The sequence below is a fragment of the Hyaena hyaena genome, unplaced genomic scaffold (assembly GCF_003009895.1).
Source record: "Hyaena hyaena isolate Hyena2069 unplaced genomic scaffold, ASM300989v1 scaffold_345, whole genome shotgun sequence".
NCBI classification, from domain to species: Eukaryota; Metazoa; Chordata; class Mammalia; order Carnivora; family Hyaenidae; genus Hyaena; species Hyaena hyaena.
In genome coordinates this window covers 1,417,315-1,444,417 of record NW_024080976.1, presented here as the reverse complement: position 1 = coordinate 1,444,417, position 27,103 = coordinate 1,417,315, and the positions used below count along the sequence as shown (strand labels likewise).

The window sequence follows — 27,103 nt, the reverse complement described above, 5'->3', positions numbered from 1 at the left end:
TTCTCAAGTGATTAATTTTGTATCTCTAACCACACAAGATGTTTCACAAAGTATCCCTTGCCTCCCCTCCTTCACCCAGTGCTCATTTAATTATCATTTCAACTTTGTACATGTTGTGCACATTTTCAGAGAAATGGGCCCATAGGAAGATTTAGTGTCTTGCCCTGTTTTAACATGGTAAATGAATTAATGCTATAGACATGAGTCATTTTCACTAGGCTGTTTCACTCTTAAGTCCATCTTCTTAACTGCTATTCACTACTGTATGCCCCAGGGCTTGTGACATTTGGCTCAGCAAAAGCAACCCTGCTACATGTGGACAGATGACCCCAGATCATGTTCCGCCTTGGATGTGAATGTGCTCACAGAGCCTCACCTTCTTGAGTGCGTCTCCAGAGACACTCAGCTGAGTGGAGAAGGCCTACTCTTCAGCAGGCTACACGTGCACACTAGTGTTCCGTCTTCCAAGATTTTGTCATATATGCTCCCTTGGAGGCCCCTTTCCAGTTATCTTTTCTTTTTTTAAATATAATTTTTTAAGTTTATTTTACTTCTTTGGAGATAGAGAGAGAGCACAGGAGGGGCAGAGAGAGATAGAATCCCAAGCTGGCTTTGCACAGCCAGCATGGAACCTGATGTGGGGTTTGAACCCATTAACTATGAGATCATGACCTGAGCTGAAATCAAGAGTCAGTCGCTTAGCTGACTGAGCCACCCAGGCCCCTCCAAGTTATCTTTTCTTTTCACATTTATATTTGTTTTTATTTCTTTACTGTTATTTTATTATGATTTCGTAAAGGAGGAGAGATAAATGCTACTGTATTTCTTTTGTACATTATCTCTTCGTGTCCCTTGCATATTCTTCTGTTGAGGTTTTCAGCTTATGAATTTGTAAACAGTTTATATATTTGAAGAATAGTAACTTTCTGGAGAATAGTACAATCGTTTTGTTTTGTTTTTTTTTTCTTCTCTGCTAACTTACTCTTGATACACTTGTTAGAAAATGCCAGTAGAGTACAAAATCAACGTACAGAAATCGGTTGTATTTTTATACACCAACAATGAAGCAACAGAAAGAGAAATCAAGAAACTGATCCCATTCACAATTGCACAAAAAGCATAAAATACCTTGGAATAAACCTAACCAAGGATACAAGAGATCTGTATGATGAAAACTATAGAAAACTTATGAAGGAAATTAAAGAAGACACAAAGAAATGGAAAAACATTCCATGCTCATGGATAGGAAGAATAAATATAGTTAAGATGTCATTACTACCCAAAGCAATCTACACATTCAATGCAATTCCAATCAAAATTGCACCAGCATACTTCTCAAAACTAGAACAAACTATCCTAAAATTTGTATGGAACCACAGAAGACCCCGAATAGCCAAGGAATACTGAAAAATAAAACCAAAACGGGAGGTATCACCATCCCAGACTTTAACCTCTACTACAAAGCTGTCATCATCAAGACAGTATGGTATTGGCACAAAAACAGACACATAGACCAATGGAACAGAATTGAGAACTCAGAAGTGGGCCCAAAAGTATACAGCCAACTAATCTTTGACAAAGCAGGAAAGAATATCCAATGGAAAAAAGACAGCCTTTTTAACAGATGGTGTTGGGAGAACTGGACAGCAACATGCAGAAGAATGAAACTAGATCATTTTCTCACACCCTGCACAAAAATAAACTCAAAATGGATAAAGGACCTGAACGTTAGACAGGAAACTATCAACACCCTAGAGGAGAAAGCATGAAACAACCTCCTTGACCTCCACCGCAGCAACTTCTTACTTGACACATCCCCAAAAGCAAGGGAATCAAGAGCAAAAATAAACGATTGGGACCTCATCAAGATTAAAAGCTTCTGCACAGCAAAGGAAACAACCCACAAAACTAACAGGCAGCCAACGGAATGGGAAAAGATAGTTGCAAATGACATATCAGATAAAGGGTTAATATCCAAAACCTATAAGGAACTCACCAAACTCCACACCCGAAAAACAAACAACTCAGAGAAGAAATGAGCAGAAGATATGAACAGACACTTCTCCAAAGAGGACATCCAGATGGCCAACAGACACATGAAACGATGCTCAGCATCCCTCCTCATCAGGGAAATACAAATCAAAACCACACTGAGATACCACCTCACGCCAGTCAGAGTGGCTAAAATGAGCAAATCAGAGAACTCTAGATGCTGACGAGGATGTGGAGAAATGGGCACCCTCCTACACTGTTGGTGGGAATGCAAACTTGTGCAGCCCCTCTGGAGAACAGTGTGAAGGTTCCTCAGGAAACTGACAATAGAACTCCCCTATGACCCAGCAATAGCACTGCTTGGAATTTACCCAAGAGATACAGAAATGCTGAGGCATAGGAGCACATGTACCCCAATGTTCATAGCAGCACTCTCAACAATAGCTAAAACATGGAAAGAGCCTAAGTGTCCATCAACGGATGAATGGATCAAGAAGATGTGGTTTGTCTATACAATGGAATACTACATGGCAATGAGAAACAATGAAATCTGGCCATTTGTAGCAACATGGATGGACCTTGAGGGTGTTATGCTTAGCAAAATAAGTCAGGCAGAGAAGGACAAATATCACATGTTTGCACGTATAGGAGGATTAGGAGGAACTTAACTGAGGACCATGGGGGAGAAGAAGGGGGGAAATGGTGGGGGAAAGGGAGAGAGGCAAACCATGAGAGACTCTTGAATGCTGAGAAACAAACTGAGGACTGATGGATGTGGGGGGGAGGGGGGTATGGCCATGGAGGAGGGCAGTTGTGGGGATGAGCACTGGGTGTTATATGGAAACCAATTTGACAATAAACTATTTGTGAAGAAAAAAAACCAAAATAGAAAAAAATTAAATTAAATTAAATTAAATTAAGTTAAGAAAAAGAAAATGCCAGTAGAGGTTTCAACTTTTGTAACTTTTCAAAATGGTTGTTCAGGGAAATGGATCCTGAGACTAACTGGCTGTAAATTGACTCTCGTACAGATGTGGTTTCATCTTTGTTTTTACCATCTTATGGAATCCATACAACCTAACCATGCTTGGGAAGATTTCACCAATGAAAGACATTGGGCCAAGAGTAGCCTATCTTTTGTATCTCTTCTACCAAGAACTCAGAGCATGTTGTCCTGTAGGCAACTGGAAAGATCTTGCATCAGCTGGGCTGAGGAATATGAATGCTTAACTGCCCGCCAAGGATGTGTTGCCTCAGACCATCCACATTCCCTAGAAGTTATAAGGAGGTATGCCTTGAAAGGTATAGTATAAGGTGGCTCTGATAAAAGTAAAGCCTCTTCTGCATTTATCAGTGGATATATACCCATGAGGAAGAGAATTAGAGGAAAGAATGAACAGAAACCCACCATGTGTCTCATGTTCCCTGTGATACATGTTAACCTTTCTCTGTTCATGGGAGATTAAGACTTCTGGTGTTCAAGTGACTTGTGGTTTGACTATGTTCCAGTTCTTTTTCCATTTAGGTTTTTTTTTAAGGCATCTTCTAGCCAGTGTGGAAGGAATGTTCTACATTAGCAGATAAGAAAACTAAGTTGGTTATAGGAAACTTTATCAGAAAGGAACTAATGGTCCTAAAATATAGAGCTTTGATTGGACCACCTACCGGAATTAGTTTGAAATGAGCCATGAAGAAATCCCAGAACACTATCTCTGTGTCACTTCTCTTCTCCAAATCCCCTGCTTTACTAGGGAAGTGGTTGTAGTGAGTGTTCAACTCTAGTTTGAAAGCCCACCCTGATTTTATTTTTCCACTTCAGAATAGCACCAGATTTGTCTTTTTCTCTGTCCAATTGTTACCTACATAAAAATTCCTTTCTGAGGCCTGGTTTTACTGTCATAGCTTCTTAGCCCAGCACCTTGATTTAGCGTCTTCCTTTCTAATCCATCCATTATGCCACTGCCTGACTTATCCTAAATGCCAATGGCATCAGATTGCTTCCCACTTAAATACTTGCTGTCATTTTCCGGTATCTGGCTCATGACCCATATTAACTGAGACTGACTTTTCCTGTTTCTAGCCCTTCAGTATTGAATATCTAGCAGTTTGATACTGTATTGTTCCAATTATGATGTGTGTTTTAGTAGGAAATTGGTGATTCTTGAAGACAAGGGTGGTTACCTGTATCTCTTTTGAATTCACCACCACATATAGTTGATCTTGTAAAAACTTTCTGTCAAGAGGCACAGTTCCCAGATGGCAAAGTGCTGTTGTGTAAAAAATGTTTAAAAAACAAAAATTACCTTGGTGAGCTGACGAGAAAGTCACAGCATTATGACTGGTACTTGGACTTTCTTTAGCTTCAAACCTACTAACTCACATAACTGGGTTTTCTCAGCTATAAAAGGAGAGAATTGGAATAGATTATCTTTAAGTTCTTACTCAGCCCTAAGGGGTTAATTTTCCTTCATTCGTTCTCTTGATCTTTCTCTTGAAGTGAAAACTGATAAGCTGTTTCTAGATCTTGAGCTAGATTTCATTCATTTGTCATTCTTTCCCTTTCAAATGTTGCAGTTTTTTTCTCCATACATGGTGCTAATGGAACTTTGGATTTGCAGTTTGGCTGCTTTTAGGATGTTAGACAGACATCCATGCCATTCTGTTATTCCTGCTTTCAGCTTCCATTTATGAATGTAAAGCTTTCAGTTTGGTGTTGGTTCAGCATAATTCTTGCTCTTCTGCAGCCATGATGAGGTGACTGACACAACAGAATAAGTTTTAGCATGGATTTTGGCAAGCAGTGGATAATAACCTGTGATATGACAACATCCACGTTTCTCTTGTGACCTGGAAATGTTCCTCTTCCTCTGTCAACCCCAGATTTAATGCTATAATCATGGACTATAATAAAGAAGAAACACTCCAAGGAATGCCATCAACCTTCCATTCTGTTAGACATCCTCTGGTAATCTTGCCTTGTTTTCCATAATACAGTGAATTACAGATTGATCTTTCACGAAGAACTGTGTGATTGCTGGGTGTATTAAACTTTGATGTAACTGAGGTTGAGTTGCATGTGGCCTGCTAACCACATCAGTTTTTCCTCTAACACAGACTACTGAACAGAATGATGAACTCAGTTCTGGGCATGCCTGTATGGGTTATAAAGATTATAGAGGTGCCTGGGTGGCTCAGTTGGTTAAGCATCCAACTTCAGCCCAGGCCGTGATCTCGCAGTTTGTGGGTTCGAGCCTCACGTCGGGCTCTGTGCTGACAGCTCGGAGCCTGGAGCCTGCTTCAGATTCTGTGTCTCCCTCTCTCTCTGCCCCTCACCTGGCACATATTCTCTCTCTCTCTTTTTCTGTCCCTCTCTCTCTCTCTCTGTCTCTCTCATTTCCTCTCTCCCATCTCTTTCTCAAAAATAAACATTAAAAAATTAAAATTTAACTTTCTCATCACTTGCAGCCCATTGACAAATACTTGAGGCTGGCAGAGTGAAATGTTTCCCCAGGAATTGGCTACTGTCTTAATGTAAATGTTTTGCCAGAGGAAAAAACAACTTTAGCTTGGCAGTAGCTAGGCCTCCAGTAATCTGTGAGTCCTTAGCATATGAAAACCTCTTGGTAAACTTGCCAACTGACTTTACCTTGCCCAAGCTCATGGTATATAAACAGGCATTCTTCACAGAAATCTTAATAATAATAATAATAATAATAAATCAGAAGCAATGCACTGAGGGCCAAAGTTGTTCACCTCACGTGACAGTGGAATGAAGCTGGAACTGTTGACATGACCACCATTTCCTAGGCAAGCTTGGTGTCCTGAGAGTAAGAAGGAAACCCTTGAGGGGCTGGGATAATTCACAGACAAATCTGGGAGAATTTTCTGATGTTAATCATGGAGTTGTGACTAGTTCCCAGTGACCTGGGATAGGCTGAGCCACAGGAGTCCATGGAACTCTTCTTCAAGACCTGCCTTTGTTGCCGAATCTGGTGAGGATCCCTGGCGGAAGAACCAAGTGGCACTCGGAGATCTTGGAAGAGAGGAGGTTTATTTGACACTGGTGGGCTCAGAGGAGATCATTCTCCAGAGGTCTGAGCCCAGAGCATCAGCAGAGGGAATAATTTATAGCCTGTTAACTTCCGCATTCTTCATTAATGCATGCGACAAGCAGGGTGGGAAGAAGTACCCTGAAGGGGGAGCCTTTGATCAGGTATAGGTATTTCCTTATCCATCCTGTCAGCCATCTTCTAACAGATTTTTCCCTATCATTAATTACCCCCTTTGACATCCCTTTAAACAGATATAGTCTGTATTAGAGGGCATCATCTTTATTAGGGACTGGTACTTTTCCTTAGTTCCCTGACTTTGCTTGTGACTATTCCTGACTGGTTTACAAAGTAACAGCATTCTTCTCCAAAGAAGATGCAGATGCCCTTTTTCTTGGCAGAGAAGAGGTTAAGTGCCCCCAGGAGGGCATTTCCTGCCAAGGAACTTACTTGGCTCTTTAGGGACCCTAGGGAGTCAGCCTGTTGTTAGTCCCACAGAAGAGCCTATGCCTCCTATGCCAGTCCCTATGCCCATGGCTATTTCTGCCCCTAGGAGTACAGGTCTGAACCTTAAGGCTGAAGGTTAATCTAGGCACAATCTCTTTTTCTTAAAGTGTGAGGCACATACATCAGTACAAACACTTCCCCAAAATGGCATTAGCAACCAATGGCAGGCAACCCAACAAACCGAAAGAGATTACACTACATTTAAGCTTTTAAACACCTCAGATTCTTTCACTGAAGGTGCCCTGTTTTTAATAAACAGGGCCCAGATTAGAAGCAATCAATACCAACAGAACCTCCTATCCATAAGAGGAAGGTGAGTGTGAACAGGAACCTCTCAGTTTTCCCCAGCTTTCTGGGGAAACCTCTGCCAATCCAGTGGTAAAGAGTAAAGACAGTCTATCTTATCGAATTGGTGATTCCTCAAGCTTCTGCCATGCATAGACCAGCCAGCTTTCAGGGTATGGCTGGAACAGGGCTGAAGATCGGACTTGGGTCCGTCTTCCAAGTTTGGGACTCCTCAGAATTGGCCCTCTTTCGACTCTGGAGTGGTGGATTCACTGTAAGGGTTCTGGTCCACTGTGGTTTGAGAGGGTCTTTTTCTAGTCTTTGACCTAGACTGAGTTCCCTGGTGAGAGGAGGTGTACAAGAGATTCTAAAGAGATTGGGACCCTTTCAAAAGGGAGAAACCTTGAATTCCTGGTGTGCAACGGACACACAGGAAGGCCAGGGGCAACAGGTCTGGCCATGGGAGATCTGATGCCTGACAGAACTTGGCTAAGGTTCCCTTGAGGTTGTGATTCATCTGCTCTACTTTCCCTGAACTTTGAGGTCTGTAAGCAGTCCACCAGGAACACAGGCCTGTTAATGCTGTAGGTTGTGGCTGGTAAGCCAAACCAGGGGACAATTTCTTCTTTGAATTCCTGGTCGCAGCACAGGTAAGGGAGGGAGCTACATCTACCTCCTTATTAGCTGCTATCTCTTGTAATTTCCAAAGACGCTCATAAATTGATGGAGGCTCTATCAGTTTAACCATTTGGTTTTTGTCCTTTTCTTTGCCCTTGGGCAGCCAGGAGCGCCTGAGAAATGTCACACATATGCCACCTGGGGGTGGTCAGGTAATGCCAGCTGGTGTTTGGCCCTCAGTTTTCCTTGGATGGATGATTCCCATTTATCCAGTCCACGTGTGTTTGTTCCTTCAGAAAAGAGTGAGCTTGGCAGGAGACTGTGGTATTCTCTTTATTCCCAGAATGATCCCATGCTCATGGGAATGAAGATCTTTGGCTTGCTGTGTATCCATTGCCATCCCCTTGCTTTTTTTAGTCAGTCCACCACTGTGGGGAATTCAAGGCCGGACCCAAGAGCAATGTCCCCTCATTTTCATTTTCATCTTGACTCTGGCATAGGTAGGGCAAAAAGCCTCTTGGGACTTGCCTTTTAGAAATATTTTGACAAGGCAGAGAAGGACAAATATCATATGTTTGCACGTATAGGAGGAACTTAACTGAGGACCATGGGGGAGAAGAAGGGGGGAAATGGTGGGGGAAAGGGAGAGAGACAAACCATGAGAGACTCTTGAATGCAGACAAAAACTGAGGACTGATGGATGGGGGGGATGGGCATGGAGGAGGGCACTCGTGGGGATGAGCACTGGTTGTTATGTGGAAACCAATTTGACAATGAACTATTTGTAAAAAAATTTTTTTTAATTTTTAAAAATCCATTCAAAAAAATATTTTGACAAGAAAAAGACATGGGGCACTTGAAGGGGCCGGATGAAATGGTGGTGTATATGCAAAGCCAGAGAATTGGGAGGAAGCATCCTCCATTGTGGGGAGAAGACCAACAGAGCTGGTCAGTTTCATGTCTGCTGAAATGAAGACCTTTGACCCATCGTGTATCCATTCTAACCCCCTAGCTGTTTTTCTCAGGTGGTCTGGAGTCACATTGAAATGTGGTAGGGCTTTCACCCACACAGCGAATGCCCAGGGACTGGTGGCCAGCTCCCACTCCATTCCTATGCTAGCCTAGAGTAATCTGTTTCTGCTATCCCCCAATAACAATTAACTGTCTGTTAATGACCCTGTGGCACTTGGCATTGATGGTTACCTGCTATGCCTCCCTGTCCTGGCTGCTTAAGATGACTTCATATGGTAAACCAAATGATTCCCAGGTCAGCATTTAGCTTCCAGAACTGGCCAGTGCATTGCCCATTCAAGGAATACTTCCACAGAGCCTGATTCCAAACACATAAGTGTCAAAACCCATTACACTGAAACCACTGGTGGCTATTCACTGTAGGTCAGGGTAAGAAATCCACTTAGTACCAGAAGCTTCTCATCCCTTTCTGAAGTCCCAAATGAAGAATTATTGCAAAACTGGTTGCCAGGGTAGCCGGCCAATGGAGGATTCCTCTGTCCCAGCCACAAGGTGTTTCTCATTCCCAAGACAGCCAGCTTGCCAAAAGAGTGCTGGTCACTTCATTCTCAGATTTATTCCATTCTCCTCTGATCAGGAGAACTTTGGCACTCCATGTATCCATTTCTATCATTTGGCCCTGGTTCAAACTAGGTCTTCCCTGTGAGACATTCATGGCCAGTGTCCAAGAGATATCTCCTCCACCTTTAGCTGGACAGTCACATTGAACACAACTTACTCGGGGATAGGTTGAGCAAGGGGACCTCTTGAGACTTGCCTTTCCTAACTGTATTGACAAAGGGATGCCTAAGGCATTGGTAGGTGCCCAGAACAGAATTTCTGCCCCTAGACCAAGTCCAGAGGAGCTGGGAGGGAGCTGGCCTCGCTTGTGGGGCCAGAAGGAGCCTAGCTACTCATTTCACTCTCAGCGTTATGCTGTCCTCATCTGCAGTGAAGAAGGTGGGCCATTGATGTCTCCATTCCCATCCCCTTGCACTTTTTCTACCTAGGCATTCACTGTGGGGATACAGGGCCAGAATGTAAGAGCCAGAATGTCCTCTCTTGTCAAGTGGGGAGTTGGGCCACCTTCTCTCAACGTGGAGAAAAGTTGGGCAGCTTGGGCCCACCCACAGGGCTTGCCTTTCAGCCTTACTGTTGGCCACAAGAGACATAGGGCATTTGAAGGAGCCCAGCACAGAATGTTTGCATGTAGCAGGGACAGAGGAGTGGGATGGGGCCAGTCTCAGTTCCGCAGAAAGGGGGAATGAAGCTAGGCACCGTATTCTAAGGTATATCCTACCTCTCTCCTAAAATAAAGAACTCTGGCCATCCATGTGTCCCCATCCCTTTGCGGGTTTCCTAACGAGGTTTTGGGTCACACTAGGGGACATGGGGGTGTCACTCACATCAAAAGCACTCAGGGATTCATGGAGAGCTCCCCGTTACTGACTGTGCTAACCAAAAGCAGTTTCTGATATCCCAAAGGGAAAACTGCTCTCCTTTTACTGAAAATGTGGTGCTTGACAGCCTGCCTGCTGTCAAGGTGGCAAGCTGATGTTTACCCTGAGTGTATTCACCGGGCTCACTGAGCTGCCTTCATTCTGAAAAGCAGAGGTCTGTCAGATGGGCAGTTTGCTCCCAGACATGGGTTGGCTCAGAAAGAGTCCAGTCAAGGACTCCTGCACCAGAGCCTGGTTCCAAACCCTTGAAGTTCAGCAGGGACACTGACCTTGAATCCCTGAAGGAATATTGCATCTATAATTGATGGAAAGGGTAGGAAAAATTGCAATGGACATAAGAATTCCTGCCTTACCAATGTTCTGGATGAGCATTTCTTGTGGGGGGTTGGGGAGGAGGCCTTCAGGTATAGTCAAGGGACATTTCCCTGGGCCCAAACCTGATGTGTCTTACACATGAGATTATGCTAGTCGCTTTATTCTTTGTTTCTCCTATTCTTCCCTGGAAGAAAGAACTTTGGGCCTCTGTGTATCCATGTCCATCTTTGGTCTTTTGTTCAAACTAGGTTTCCTCTGGTAGGCATTTGAGGCCGATTTTAAGAGTAATTCAGTCTCATTTGAACTGAGGACTTGGGTCAAATTCTCTGGACTCTGGAAGTCTTTGGGCTATGAGGCCTTTCACCACTTGTGTTTTAGAACTATGAGTGCATCAGGAAACCTAGCCCACTGGAGGGGCCCAGCATGAAATGTTTGCATGTATGCAGGCCCAGAGGAGTTAGGAGAAAACCAGTCCTGCTTCTGGAACAAGAAACCACTGAGCTATACAGTACATTTTTAGTTGTATCCCATTGTCATTTGAATTCCAGGTGAAGGTTCCCACTGAACAGGGCTTCCTGGTAAAACCAGTGGTGTTTTTCCCTTTCCCCACTGCAGAGTTGCTTCCTATTCAGAAGACAGCCAGCTTCAAATAGATTATACTAGTCCCTTTATTCTTTGCTTGATCCCTTTCTCATAGAAAAGGAAGAGCTTTGGCCCTCCATGTGTCCATTCCCATTCCCTCACTTTTTGTCTCTTTTTCTTAAAAAATTTTTTTTAAACATTTTATTTATTTCTGAGAGAGAGACAGCATGAGCAGGGGAGGGTCAGAGAGGGAGGGAGGTACAGAATCTGAAACAGGCTCCAGGCTCTGAGCTAGCTGTCAGCACATAGCCCGACACAGGGCTTGAACCCATGAACTGTGAGATCATGACCTGAGCCGAAGTCGGATGCTTAACCAACTGAGCCACCCAGACGCCCCTGTTTCTTTTTCTTTTAGCCTTTTTTTTTAAATAAAGATTTTTCATTTTTGGAGGGAGGGAGAGAAGGAGAGAGAGAGCCCATGAGCACAGTGGGGGCATAAATAGGGAGACAAAGGATCCAAAGTGGGCTCTAAGCTGTGAGCACAAAGCCCGATGCAAAGCTTGACCTCACAACCATGAGATCATGTCCTGAGCTGAAATCAAGAGTCAGCCACTTAACCAACTGAGACACCCAGGTGCCCCATCCTTTGCTGTTTGTCTAATTATATCTGAGTTCCCACTAGACACAGTGGGTGCCCCAAGAGTTATTCATTTCTAACAACCCAGAGGAAAGATTGCTCTGCTGTCAGAGAGCACTTAGTGCTTGGCCTCAGATTCTAAAAAGCACATAATCCATGCATACGAGGTATGTTCCAGGACTGCATCAGTGAGGGAAGTGGCCCTTCAAAACATAATGTGCCACAGGAACGGTTCCAAACACTTGAGCAACAGCCCGGAGCATGAACACAGTATCCCTGAATCCCTGCTGCCTCTTTCCCCTGATGGGAAGGGCAGGAAAAACAGCTAAGGACAGAAGCTTTCCCTGTCTTTCAAAAGGAAATATGCAGACCTCTTGCAGACTGGGCTCTCAACAGGTTTCCCTTTAGAGGTTTAGTGTGTCTCTGGCCACAGGTGTTTCTTACTCCTTAGACAGGACTTTGCTAGGAAGTTGTCATTCTAGACAGTTTATTCCAGTCTGTGTCCCATTCTCCTCAGTAATGAAGCACTTTGGCCTTCCATGTTTCCATTCCAATAAATATATTTTTTCTATTTGCAAAGTAGTTTCTCCCTGGGTGCCACTCAGAGCCAGTGTCTCAGAGAAATATCCTTTCCTTTAAGTTGGGGAATCTAGCCAAGTCCTTATGTCTCTGGCATGGGCTGGGACACAGGAGCCCTCATCATGTGCCTCTCAGAAGTATGTTGACAAGGTATAGAGCACTTGAAGGTGCACAACAGAGTGTCTATGTGTAGGCAATGCCAGGGTTTGGGAGGGAGCCAGCCTTATTTCTGGTTGAAGTCTAACTATGTTAGACATTTCACTCCTAGATTCATCCTAATCTCCTCTGTGATGTAGTACCTTGGCCTTCCTTCTAGGCCTTCCCATCCATTTTCTGTTTTCATAACTAGGTCATGGGTCACAACCAGGTGGAATTGCACTGTCAGCCACATAACCAAAATCCAGGATTTGTGATGAAATACCTCTCTGGTTCTGTGCTGTGTGAGAGAATGAGTTACTGTATCTCAAAGAAGAATGACCTTCCTGTCCATGAATGGCAGTTGCTTGACTGGCCCGGGTCAGCCAGCTTGCCTCCCTCCCCAGGCTGATTGAAATGTCTTCATCTCCTACGGCAGATGGATCAGGCATGCACAGTAGACTGTAGGACAATTCAGCCCAAAGAAAGCCCTTACAAGGAATACTGCACCAAGACTTGGTTACAATACCTAGAGCACCAATGGGACCACTAACCTACCACTGAATCACTGCTCTTTCTATGCCCTGAGGGTAGGCCATGCAACGGAGCCAAGGTCAGGACCTTTCCTTCTCTTTCTGAAAGACAAGTGCAGGCCTCATGCTAACCAAACACCCAGGTGTACGCAATGGATGTTTCCCTATGCCCCTGCCGTGGGTGCTTCTTACTATAGACAACAGTTAGCTTCTCGGGAGATTGTGGTAGGCGTGTCCTCAGCTTCATTCTGCTCTCCTTTGTAATGAAGCACTTTGGCCCTTTGTCTATTTGTTTGCACCCTTTTGCTCTTTTTTCTCAAACCAGGATCTTGCTGGACTCCATTCACACTCAGTGTCTCCGAGGAATATCCTCCACTTTAACCTGGGGGCCTTGGCTGAGGCCTGGGGACTCAGGCATAGATTGGCAACGGGACCTCCTGTAACTTCCCATTAGAACTCTGTTCACAATGAGAGGCCTGGCGCATCTGCAGTTGCCAAGCAGGGTATGATGGATGTCTGCAGGCAGTCCCAGAGGCTTGGGGAGGCACTGGCCTTACACATTCAGCAAGGACAAACGAGGTCGATAGACATGCCCAGCATTTTCCCATTCCCATCTGTAACTTAGAACCTTGGTCTCCCTTGTAGGCATTCCCACCAGTTTGCTATTTTATAAGTCTTGGGTCGCATTGAGGGATGACTGGGCTTTCACTCACTTCACACAAGCAGAGCCCAAAGATTGGTACTAAACTCTCACTTTGGTCCTGTGCTATGTGAGAGCAAACAGTAACTTCAAATCAAAGGATGACCTTCTTGACGCTGAGTGCTTGGCATATGGCCAGCTCTGGTAAGTGCAGTGAAGGGTAGACCTGACTTCATTCTGTCTCACAGATGCTAGGCACACTATGCTTCAGGACCCAATCAGCACCAAAAGGGCTCTTTCAAGAAGTACTGCATCAGGTCCAGGTTCCAAACACTTGACATCCAGCTGGGAGCAAGAACCCCTTGCCTCTGCATCAATGGTGCATCTATTTCCTGATGGGAAGGACAGGAGAAACCACCAAATCCAGTTTTCCCTCTGTTTCTGAAGGAAGAATACAGACCTCCTGTGGAATTTCACTCTCAGGTATAGCCAAAGAAGGCTTCCTTTGACAACAGCCCTCAGGTGTTTCTTACTCCCCAGACAGCCTGCCAAGAGAAGGGAGCAATAAGTAAACTTATTTCTAACTTTAGCCCATTCTCTTCTGCAATGAAGAGGTTTGGTCCTCAGGGAGCCTATTTGCATTTTATTGCTCTTTTTCAAACTAGGTTCTACCTCAGAGCCATTCAGAGCAAGAGCCTCAGAAGAATGTATTCTGAACTGAACATCCCAGAATCCATGGGTCTGTGTCAGGTACACAGCCCAGGTCCAAACAGTGGTGTGGAGTTCCCAGTCAGTTCCTATGCCAATCGACAGCTCTCAGTGTTGTGTACCCCAGAGGGAAGCAGTCTCCTCTAATTTGGGGGGCTTGGTGGTATGTCAGCTAGAGTAACTGCAGGGATGGGTGGCCACCTGGCCTCCCTCACCTGGCTGAGAGAGGTGTCTTCATCCTGCAGATTAGATGGTTCATGCACGTGTACTCTGCTCCAGGCCCTGGATAGTGCCCAAGGGGACTTTGAAGTGACGATGGGACCCAGGCCGGGTTCTAACCACTTGACCATCAGCCAGGAGCCCCAAACTGCTAACACTGAATCACTGCTGTCCCTGATCTCTAATGGGAAATGGCAAGAAACAGAGCCAAAGCCAGGGCTTTCCCTCTATTTCTGAAGGAAGATTGCAGGCCCCTTGCTCCCAGGCTCCCATGGGTAGCCTGTAAAGGGCTCCCTTCACCAAAAACCACAGGTATTGCTTATTCCTGAGACAGACAGCTTGCTAGGAGATGGTGCTAGTTACTTCATTTTCCCCATTATCCCATTCTCTTGCCTAGTGAAGGACTCTGGCCCTCCGTGAATCTATTTTCATCTCTGTACTCTATTTTCAAACTAGTTTCTCTTTGGGGTCCATTCTGCATAGTCTCTCAGAGGAATATCATTGGTGTTCAGCTGGGGATCCTAGTCCCATCCTTGTGACTGTATGGTAGGCTTGGTTACAGGGCCCCTGGCAAGTTGATGTCAACATCATGCAGGCATTCAGAGGCCTAAGGAATTGGAGGGGCCCAGGTTAGAACGTCTACACTTTAGCTTGGGCCAGAGGTATGGGAAGGGAGCTGGCCTCCTTTCTGGGCTGAGGGAACATGAAGTCACACATCCTCTTTCCAGATTGTTCCCATTCCCATTATAAACATTGAACTTTAGCCCTCCTTATGGCCACTCCCTCCCATGGTTTTATGTCTAACTATGTCCCTGTTTAGACTTAGGAGCCATGGATCTGTCACTCACTAAACCCATGCCCAGGGATAGCTTTTCACACAAGCCCCTGCTAATTGCAGCAGTTAGACTTACTCAGACTTGGATTTACCTTCCAACTGGGGCACAGAGGGGCCAGTGGGACCACAGGGATCGGGGACGGGTGTAGATCACCACCACAAGAAGGTTTCTGGGTCAGGTGCCAAGGCATGAATAGCCCTGTGCATCAAGGCAGTGCCATAGCAACCTCAGTGGCCCTGCAAAGCCATTCTGAGGTCATCGTGTGGCAACCATGGCATGGGCCTGAGCAATAGTGTATACTCAATAATAGCAACAGTGACAGTTCTGGCTGGCAGGACTAGGTCCACAATAGCCCCAGGGACAGTGGCAGAAGGCAGGGACTGGCAGATAGGGTGGAACCCATTGGGGCAGCACCTGGTGTTTGCCTCCTTACCAGTTCCCTTCTCCCAGCCCACGTTTGGAGGATTCAAGTGCTCTCACATGTGTATCCTTGCATGAAATGTATATGCATGGTGTGATGTGTTGAAGAATGCCAGGAATAACCTAATATAAGGATGTACAGAATCAAAATGCTGGCCAGTGTGCAATATGCCTGGAAGAAATGCAGAATGAGGTACTAGAGCAGGGTTGCCTTGCCTACTCAAGTATCATTTAGGTGGCACTGGTTTAAAATAAATAGATCTTGCCCTGAGCATCATCACATACTGTAATAACTTCCCATTTTACAGTTATTCTTATCTTTTCAAGGTGCTTGAAACCCTGAGAGGCTCTGAGGATCTGTCCATGGCAAAACAAAATGAAAACCACAGGCCTGCTGGGCCCAAACCTGAGTTCTGCAGGACTGGTGCAGAGATGAACAAGCATCCCATGAAAAGTATCCTGCTGAAGAGCCAGGGGCCTTTTGGCCCAACATATGCCACAGTCACAACGAATGGATCAGGATCCCCACTGGAGAGCCCAGGGTATGAATGTACGACAAACACATGGAGTGGACCCCAGGGAGGGCTCACAGTTAAAACAGAGCATAGGGGTGACAATGTGTAGTGGGAAGGCCAGAGTTCTGAATCAGAGACAAGAATGACATAATGCAGAGAGTGACCTGACTAGCATGGTCTTCCCCAGCTCACTGACTGACTCAGGAAGGAGAAACACTTGTGAGCTTTGGCAAACAGTGCCATCTTTCAGTTCCACCTGAAAGCCCTGTCAGCAAGGAGCCTGCCCAGATTCTTTCTTCAGAATCAGAGGGAAAGACCTGGCTTTAGGCATGTGTCTTACCCTTGCCATCAGTAATTAGGGTTAGCAGTGATATAGGTGTAGCAGGGATGTGTCCTGAATGATGGAAGTGTTGGAAGCAAGTCTTAGTTCAGGATTCCATCCAATGGTACTTTCTGTGTTCAGGTACCCATCCTGCCCACATGAAACCGTGCTCTTCTTCAAAATGAAGGGATCTCTATTAGTGAGGGAAGGGAGGCCCACTGGATACCCACGCTCATGCATACCCTAGCCAGCTAAGCAACACCATGTTCAGGGAGAGAAGGGCCAGGTTTCATCTGGGATTATAGAGCCATATACCTTCAATTTCCTCAAGAAATGACTGAGAAACCATCACCATTCATAACAGCCATGGCTCCTGAATATGAATGGAGACCTAGCCAGGAAAGCAGCCTTGGGATGTGTATGAGTAGAAGCAGTGCCAAAGTTCTGCATCTCCAAAGGGCTGGCATCCCTCAATGAAAAAGATAGCTTTCCTAATCAACTCTTGATCCAGACACGAGACCAGCTCCTTTCCTACACCTTTGGCTTAGCCTACACACAAACATTCTCCACCGGTCTCCTACAGGCCTGGTGATGCCCACAAATCCTAAACCCGACCCCATGGTGCCTGTGGTCAAACCTATTGCACACTTACCAGGATTGCACCAGACTCCCAGCTTAAAGGGAAAGGACATGCCTCTGAGACAAAGGCTCTGAAACAATTCCAGGGAGACTCTTGTATCCACAGAAGAGAAATTATTTACTATAGCTATACAGCCTCCTAAGCAACAAGAGCTCAGGGACATGTGAATCAATGTCCTCTGGGACATGAGACACTCAGAGTCCTCTATTGGGTCAGGAACAGACTAGAAACTCATTTACAATCCTTGTAACTCAGATGTGTATGGGAGAGTCACATGGTCTCGGTGTGTGAAGTGAGACCAAATTAGAAAATCAGCAATGGGAGAGAAATGACTGCAAGGTGAGTCAAAGCTGTCCTTTCAAATGGGCATGGGGAAAATCGAGGAAAGAGACCTCTGCCTTCCCTTCCTTTTGTCTCACACAGTAGGCGAGATCCACCACTAACCCCTGGCTTAGCCTTCCCACAAGCAGTCTCCCTGGGTACCTTGACATACCTTAGGTTTGGGGAGGGCCACATCATTCTGAAACCAAATTGAGAAGGGCCCAATGCAACATCTCTGTTACCATCCCAAGGACACCATGAACCCTCCAAACTGAAAAAAAGAGGATGTTACTCTAAGACTCTGCCTTGGAATAGTCCCCATGCAAACCCTCTTTCATCACAAGGACTAAGTGGGTGGCAGTGGAGATACACACTGCCAGAGTTGTTCTTCATGCATGAGATTTGGAGATTGTTGAGAATGAAGCCCCCAGTGCAGTCTCCTATCCACCAGGTTATATCTGGAAAAAGAAAGACCTGTGGGCTTAGCCATGGGAGCCCCCCGAACAACTACACCTGAGCGCCCTGTAAGCAAGAAGCTTGCATTCTTTCTTTGGGAGCCAGTAATTTCTGCATTGTTCTATCCCTGCCACGATTTCCATCAGTTGAGGGAGGCAGCAGTGCATGAGATATAGTTCTTGGGTTATGAGGGCTCTTGCTCAGTAATCTGCAACAAGGGCTTGGTTCCCTAATTCCTGGCAAGGGCTTTTCCAATGCTAACCCTTCCCAGTTTTACTACCCATGTGTAAACTGTCTGCTTCCCAGAATGAAGACAAGTCAGTTATCAGGTCAGTGAGGCAAGCTGGCTCCCCTTCACCCTGCATAGCACAGCAGGCCAAGCACCAAGCACCTAGCTACTAAAGGCCTTCTTTTCTTTGGTAGTGCAGAGCCTGGTAGCCCTCACTGAGCACAGGAGCACAGTGAGATTGTGAAGCTACCCAGGGGTGCCAGCTGAGGGAGTGATGGCTACATGGCTCCTAGGGAGAAAAGAAATAAATAAATTGTCAGAAATACAGTAAGGGGAAGGAAATGGGAGCCAAATGGGCCAAATCTCAACACTTCCTGTGGGAACAAGGATCCACCTGGAAAGAAGATGCCTTGCATCTATCCTCAACCCAAAAGGATACCAGCTCCCTGCCAAATCTCTGTCCCAGCCTATGCACCAAACATCCTCTGCTAGTCCCTTTCAAATGCCCTGGGCCTCTGAATGGCCACATAATTTTGAAACCCAGTGAATTAATGAAGAAGGAGCCCTGTGGCAAAACCGCTCCCCCAGTCATAAGGACTGGATCAAATTTCCAGGTGGAAGGCAGAGCATAGGACTCTTGAGACCCTTACTCTGAGAGGATTGTGAGAAGAACCTTGATTCTACAAGACAGCAAAGATGTGTCAAGGTGGATAAGGAGGGCAGGAGTTCTGCAGACCTTGGATGGGTAAATCTATTGAGAAGGGAGTGCCCAGCACCAGCTTCTGGCAATCTGGCCCTAAGAAGAAACACCAGAAGGCATAAGAAATGGCGTCCTCTAGTGTCTCCATCTGGGAGCCCTGTCAGCAACAGGACTGCCTTCTTCCAGAAAGACCTAGAGATCCCTGGGGCTTGGTCTGTTTTTCTTGCTTTTCCCATCATGAAATGGAGTAGGCAGTGACAGTGCTGTAACTTTGGCTTCTGGTGTACTTCTGCCCATCATATCCATCGAGACAGGTAGCAGAGGTTCTGAGATATGAAGAAGGTGCCTCCATGTGACAATCAAGAGGTAGGGATGAGGCCTTGGTGCAGTATGTATTCAAAAGGCTTTTTGTGCCCTGATAGGTCATGGACCTTGCTGCTGCATGTGCACAGATTGTCCGTTTTTGTGAATGAGGGTAGCTCCCTCCATTAGGGGTCCATATGACTACCCATTCCCACAATACTGTTGCCTGCCCAGCACCAAGGGCTCTGGGATGGTTTTGTGAGTTCGAGCCCCATGTCAGGCTCTGTGCTGGCAGCATAGAGCCTGCTTGGGATTCTCTCTTCCTCTCTCTCTGTCCATTCCCCACTTGTGCCGTTTCTGTATCTCTCAAAATAAATAAATTTGAAAAAATAAAATTCTCTGTTACAAAAATAGTCAATACCCATGCCTGATATTCTCTTAGTGCAAGCTCTGCTCACCTAATGGCTAGAATGAATTCCTTCCACCTTGCTTTGTTTTAGAAATACATCTTTCAAGATCAACTATAAATGGAATCTAATTCTATCTAAGCCTAATTCTTCCCCCAGCAGATAATATGTAAAATAAAGGTTTAATATTTCCTACAGAGAAAGAAACTCCACTAAAATGTGGACAAACCAAGACTTGCCAAATGACTATGTAAATACAAGGTAGGAGGGAAAGGCGCATTGGGAAAGGTCTGAATTCACTAATGCTCCTTCACTTACCATGGGCTGCCATCAATCAATGAAAATAAAAGGCTCATGAACTCTATGAAAGAAAACATATGTGGAGAAGGAAAACACATGTAAAAACAAAAAACAAAAATATCAAATGAAACAACAACCCATCACGTGTGATGACTTGCAAGGGAAAATCCCTGTGAAGACAGAAGGCCATGAAAGACTTGCCAAATGAACATGGCTACACCAGGTAGGCCACCAGAACCCACTGGGCAGGCAAATCCCATCCTCTTCTGTGGACCTCAGCATTCAGGCTCCAGCTGTGCTTTCCCGCTTTCTAGGGTACTCGTCTTGCGAGAAATATACGATGAGGGGATAAGAAAGTCACCAGGAGAGAAGACACCAGGGGCAGCAGTAACTCAGACCCTCCCCTGAGTCTACAGATGCACCACAGGATTTGGTTGCTTTGTCAAGGGGAGGATGATGGTCCTTGACAGAAGGGAGTCAAGAATCGGTCAGCGGACAGCCACAGAGGAAAGAGCCCTGGGTCCTGGAAGACTTCTGGGAAGTACCATTGCCCCTCTCCAAGGAGGCAGGTACTGAGCAACTGGTATGCCCCACTGGGAGGGAGCCCTTCCACAACTGGGCCTATGTCCACTAGGGAAGGGGGTGTTTTTTGTGGTGGGGGCAGTGGGGTTGCAGACCCGCAGGGAGGGATTCCGGAAAGACACTGGGAGAAGCAGAAACTGATGTGTGTTGCCAGGGCATGGGACTCCTCCACCCACGTCTAGGCCTCAGGGTCAATGGATTTTCAGGTGACAAGGCTATGGGATCTTTATCACCTGGGCCACCAGGTATCATCCCCAGCCCACCTGGCCGTACATCGGACCCCATTCCTACCCACTCCATTGAGGTTTCGGTCCACTACAGCAGTCTGTAGTGTCCGCGTCTGGCCATCAAATCTGGCCGCCACAGCCGTAGTTCTAGAGGTCCACGATCTAGGAGAACCGAGAAGAGTAAAGCAGGCTCAATCTCCCCCAATCCCGGGTTACACCCTCCTCTTTCACCCCTCCCCACCGCCCACAACGCTTCAGGAGCCCAGCAACTCGGAACTGAGGCCTGGCCTCCCGGCCCAAGTGCGGGCAACGAGTGTCCGCCAGCTTCACCCAAACCACCACCTTTGCTAAGCGAAGTGCAGAAACTTGGAGGGGGGCGCCCTCTGGCGGTAGCGGTGGACAGGCTCAGGCACAGGCTGTGGCTGTCCTCTAGTGGGTCCAGCGGAGGGAAAGAAGGGAGGGGTATTTACAAAATATGTGTTATTTGACTGTTTATGTTATTGGTAAGGCTTTCAGTCAACTGTATACTATTAGTAGTTAAGTTTTTGGGGAATTAAGTTGTATCCAGATTTTCAACTCTTTGGGGGCGGGGTCAGTGCCCCTAACACCCCCATATTGTGCAAGGGTCAACTTTATAAGCAGATTGGTCTAAACAGAGTAGTTTTGGACTAGGGATGTTACTTTAGTTTGGGTTTAGGCCCGAGGGATTCTTATAGAACCCCCCATTCTACTTCTGTTAGCCCACAACTGTGAGGCCCAAAAATGATATGAATTATATAGTAGTTACAGTGATCGTTAGCCTTTCTTATCATTAGTGAGTAGATAACATTGTATCACTTGCTCCCCATAAACCCTACTCCCAAGACCTCTCAACTCTTGCATCTGTTTGGATTATAGGGTTTATTTCCCACTATATCCTTAATATGTAGATGTAGTGCTGGATATTGTTTATTTCTAATGAACAGGGGAAGTGCAAAAAGAGAGGGAGATACAGAATCCAAAGCAGGCTCCAGGCTCTGAGCCGTCAGCACAGAGCCCAACACAGATTCGAACCCATGTAACATGAGATCATGACCTGAGCCAAATTCTGATACTTAATCAACTGAGCCACCCAGGTGCCTCTCTACTCTCTCTGCTAGGTTTCACTCATGTGATTCTGTTCCCTTGCATGACTTGGTTATCTATGACAGCTTGCTGGTCATTGTCCCTAAAAAGTTACTTGTGGAGGCAGAAGCATAAGATTGGTATGCCCACCTGCAGTGTGGACTGTCATTCATCTTGCCAGGTATTAGCCAGCCCAACTCAAACCAAATTTGAGGTTCCTTAATTAATTTAGGTTGTGAGTCCATAATTTCCCACATCTAGTACAATTGAAAAGAAAGAAAAATAGGACCTTGTTCCAGGAAAAGCAAGTGATAATTGCTGGCAATGGATCCCAATCATTGGTATTTTTAAAGTTTTTGAATTTTTAAAATGTAGCTACAATTCAGAAGCACTGGACTTGAGAGACAGGCAGAGTACAGGGGCCAAGTTGTAAAAGTAGAACATCTTTAGATTTAAACAGTATGTCTAAACATGATCTTTAGTCATGGTCCCTCGTACATGGCACCGACCATAAGCTAAAGACAAGAATTTACAGTTTTTTTCTTTTTTACTTTTAATATAGGAAAATACAAACATTTACAAAAATAGAGATAAAAGATTAATCGCTATGTATTCATTATCCAGATTTTAGTTCTCAATATTTTGCCAATTTTACATTAAGAAAAGTTATTTTTAAAAAAACTAGGAAATAAGGAAACATTACTGCATCAGCCTGTGTGACTCCTCAAAGTCATACTAGAGCATGGTCTGAAAATCCACCCAAGGTTGGGACGTCTGGATGGCTCAGTTAGTTAAGTGTCTGAATTTGGCTCAGGTCATGATCTCACTGCTCATGAGTTCAAGCCCCATGTCAGGCTCTATGCTGACAGCTCAGAGCCTGGAGCCTGCTTTGGATTCTGTGTCTCCATCTCTCTCTGTCCCTCTCCTGCTCACACTCTGTCTCTGTCTCTCTCAAAAATAAATAAATGTTAATTTTTTTTTTAATAAATGTTGACCCAATGTCTAATAGGCTATTCTAGAGAAGGGTTTCCTAAACTCAGCACTGTTCACATTTTTGGCCAGATAACCCTTTGTTGTGGAAGGTTGTCCTCTGTATTGTAGAATGGTTGGGGGCATCCATCCCTGGCTTTTGCCCACTATGTGCCAGTATCATTCTGCCCATTCTTCCCCTCCCACCCCCCAGATGGTGACAACCAAAACCGTCTCAAGACAATGTCCCCCGGGGATTAAAATTGCACCAGTTTGAGATCCTAATACTCTAGTGGAATGGATGTATGATTGCCTTTTTACTAAGTAGAATTCATACTGTATAGCTAGGTATTCACTTGCAGAAAATTGATGCATTTCATGTATTAGTCTATTACAGATGCTAATTGATCTGCAGAAAAGATAACCTTAAAGGTCTGGTTTTATTGCCCTGTAGGATATGAAAAGTTTTGTATCTAATTTTGTAATCTTATTCCAACAGTCTTTTTTCCACTAACTTGGCTCTAGCAAAGCCATGATTGCTCCACCATGCAGGACAAGAGGAAATACACTAATAATCCTCTCTGATTTGAAAGAAAAATCTCACATGTTTCAGGACTTCTTTAAGAAATCCAAAGACACCAATTATAGTATTTTTACCACAGCATCAGTTATCTATTGCTATATAACCAATTACTCCCAAACTCAACAGCTTAAAACAAACATTTACTATCTCGCACAATTTGTGAAAGACAAGAATCTGGGAGCTGCTGGCTAGAGTGCTGACTGAGTCTCTCATGCAGTTGCAGTCACTCTATTGGCACGGTTTGCAGGTCTGACCAGGGCTGCAGGATCTGCTTCCAAGAAGACCCACTTGGATGGGGAAGGCATCAGTTCCTTCCTGGCTGTTGGCAGATTTCAGTTCCTTGCTACATGGGCCTCTGAGTAGGCTGTGCCAGCGTCCTCATGACATGGCAACTAACGTCTTCCAGAGTAAATTATTTGAGAGAGAGCAAGAGAGAGAGTGAGTGAGAGAGAGAGAGCACGTTGAAGACAGAAGTATAATTTATAACTTATTCTTAGCAGTGATGTGCCATCACATCGACTGTATTTTATTAGCCTCCCAGATCAGCCCTGGTCCAATGAGGAAGGGAACTACACAAAAGTGTTAACAGCAGGAGGTAGCCATTTGGGAGGCCAGCTGCTAGAGCAGTTAGTATGATGACCAACTGGAATTACGATTTTTTAAAAAGCTATTTTCATAAGACAAAGTAACTATTCCTAGAGACTCCAATGTCTGTGATGTGTAGAACACTGCTTTGGATGCTATGAAATGAATGTTGTCAGTATGATGCAGGCAGGTTGGGTCTGAGGACCGACAGGATGGTTCCACAGAGGTTCCACAAGAAGGTCCTTGGCTTCATGCAGGATAGAAGTCCAATGAGAGCTGGAGAAAGTGAAAACAGAGTTTATAACAGAAAATAGCAGAGTGTCTGGGAGACTCAGGAAGGTAAAGAGAATGAGTCATCTTCGCTTGTGGTTAAGTGTTTATATTGGAATGGGGTTTAGGGTACTCAGTTTTTCAGGAATCCAGGGTAGGGTCCAATCAAAGGGAAGAGTCTTATGAACAATACGTGTTATTTTGTAAATCACCAAAAGTAGGGGATGTTGATGCCAGGATGAGCAGAGGTTTGTTTGAAGCTACGTCCTGGAACATATTTGGGATCTGGCTCTTACCGAATGTCATCAGATGTTTGGGGCATAGGACAAAACTCAGAAAATGATTACCTTTCTCGCTTTCCCCCTTGAAGTGGGAACATAGCCTCTTTGGCTTATTCACAGGCAAAGTATAGAACCTGAGTAAATGTGGGTGCCTGAGTGGCTCAGTAGGTTAAGTGTCTGATTCTTGACTTCAGCTCAGGTCATGATCTGAGATGGAGCCCCTTGTTGGGTTCCATGCTGACAGCACAGGGCCTGTTGGAATTCTCTCTCTCCTCTCTCTCTGCCCCTCCCCCTGCTTGGTGCTCTCTCTCGCTCTCTCTCTCAAAATAAATAAATAAACAGAAAAACAAAAAGAAGAAGAAGGGGCGCCTGGGTGGCTCAGGCTGTCAAGTGCCTGACTTCAACTCAGGTCATGATCTCGCTGTTTGTGAGTTTGAGCCCCACATTGATCTCTGCACTGACAGTGTGGAGCCTGCTTGGGTTTCTCTCTCTCCCACTCTCTGCCCCTCTCTTGCTTGCTCTCTCTCTCAAAATAAATAAATAAACTTAAGAAGAAGAAAAAGAACATGAGTAAATGAGACCTAACAGAAACTCTGAGACCTTGCCCATGAGACAGGCTAGAAGTGCTAGAGCTTTAAGGTCTTTGCAGTAGTACCCAACAATGAGGAATGAGAGATGATGTACAAATATCTCAGCTTCAGTGGCCCTTGAATGGGGCAACTTGTATCTCCACTGTCTTTAAGAGTTCCCCACAGGATTGAGCCCCCATTGCTCACAGGGATAAGCTCCTCATTGATACACTCTGTATTGGGTTCCACTCCTCCTTTGTCACTTTCCTATCCCCTACCTGCCAAATAAACTGTCCACACTCACATCCTTGTCAGCATCCGGGGTAAGCCACTGTTAGAAAGAAAACTACAGGCCCCAGATAATGTCACTTATCCAAGCCTCCAAGCCAGGGCTTAATAATACCTAACTTAAACTGTAGTTTCAACCTCCCATAGAAAGGTAAGTCTTTTTTTTTTTTTTCTTTTTTTTAATGTTTTATTTCTGAGAGAGGGAGAGAGAGCATGAGTAGGGGAGGGTCAGAGAGAGAGGGAGATACAGAATCTGAAACAGGCCCCAGACTCTGAGCTGGCTGTCAGAACAGAGCCCGATGTGGGGCTCGAACCCACTAACTGTGAGATCATGACCTGAGCCGAAGTCGGATGCTTAACCAAATGAGCCACCCAGGTGCCCCTAGAAAGATAAGTCTTAACTGATGAGGGAGCATGAGGCTGGCTGAGGGGTAAAACACAAGCTAGCACCCTCACCCCCACCCTAGGTGGGATCTGTTGATATTCCTTGGATACTCCTGGTACCCAAGAACAAAGGAAGGGATTTAAGTGCTTGCCATGGTAATGTGGGAAATTAAGGCAAATGAAAAATTAAATTCCCTTACTGCCTACAGCCCATTGACAAGTCCTTGAAATAGGCAGAGTGACCTCCCTCTAGGAGCTCTGCTGCCTCAAGGATGACACTTTGCTGGGGGCAAAAGAGACCGTGGGTTAATATTGTCCCAACCATGAGGATCCTGTAAGTCTACTTATTTTATCTCAACTGCCCCAGGATATATGCTGGCAATCCTGCTCCAACCTTATGGTCCCCAATATGAATCTGAAGGGTCTCATGACAGATTTTATTAAACAGTGATAAATGATGTTTCCCTAGCAACAGCCAGCCCCTCAAGGTCCTGGAAACCTTGCTTCCAAAATTCCTTAGAGACTTACTCTATCCCTCCTCCCAACCTGAGGGTATATAATGAGTTACCTGTCACAACCCCTGTGCAGCTCTTCCTGCCTATGGGTCCTGTCCCCATGCTTTAATAAAATCACCTGTTTGCACCAAAGATGTCTTCAAGAATTCTTTCTTGGCCGTTGGCCCCGGACCCCATCATCACCCCAAAACTTCATCATTAACCAGTCAGGAATTTTCTGATTAGCACCAAGGAGGTAAACCGTTACTTGGGCCTTCTCCATTCCCCGACAATGAGATGTTAGGGATTAGCTCACCAGGGACCACAGTGAGAAATTAAACTATCTTGTTTCTCCCAGCATGCTTGTTTTCCAGCTTTATGAGTCCTTGAGAACTTCCCTGTTCCTGGAAGCCCACCAAAGGTAACTGAGCAGATGTCTGGGAACAAAGAAAATCATCAATGTTCTTGGGAAATTGCAGAGTTAAGCAAACCCCTGTTAAGTCATGCTTGAACAATTACAAAGGTTTTCTAAGTTCCTGTGACCACTTCTTAATTGCAAGAATAGCCTACCAAAAGGTTGCCCGCTGGCAGTATAAACTGGTTCTTAAGTTTGGGTTAGGGACAGAACTTTGTGGACTATCTCTGTCTCCTTACTAGCCGCAAGTAGTAAAAACCATTTGTTCAAACCAAAAGACGGGTTAATTCTTTGGCTGAAGCACTCCAAGCCAGGTGCCCTTTGTGTTCAGTGACAAACCTGATGACTCACATGGGTCAGTTACCCACCTAAAGGAAGGTGACCTTGCCTGGAACAATCCTTTTTGCTAACAGCTTTCTTGCCCCCTCCCCTCCTATAAAAAACTTCCATTTTGTACAACTTCGAGGAGCTCCTTTTGACTTGCTAGATGGGATGTGGCCTGGTTCATGAATCGTTTAATACACTGAACTAGATATTCAAATTTGCTCTCCTGAATTTTTATTTTGTAACACTACTTAAGACAAAGTCCCTGTATACCTGGCCCAGCATTAACACAAGGCAGGGAATTATGTC

The 27,103-nt window shown here is 45.2% G+C and overlaps 1 protein-coding gene across 1 annotated transcript in view; it reads left to right on the top strand.

The window, feature by feature from the left end:
• The first annotated feature begins 15,539 nt into the window (after nucleotides 1-15,539).
• The window catches only part of ZNF793 (zinc finger protein 793), a 33,701-nt gene continuing 22,137 nt past the window's right edge, over nucleotides 15,540-27,103 (top strand). Inside the window, exons 1-2 of the mRNA XM_039249729.1 lie at nucleotides 15,540-15,719; nucleotides 15,854-16,068. Of these exons, the coding sequence (XP_039105660.1) occupies nucleotides 15,708-15,719; nucleotides 15,854-16,068 (227 nt within the window). The 5' untranslated portion in view covers nucleotides 15,540-15,707. The remainder of the gene's footprint in view (nucleotides 15,720-15,853; nucleotides 16,069-27,103) is intronic.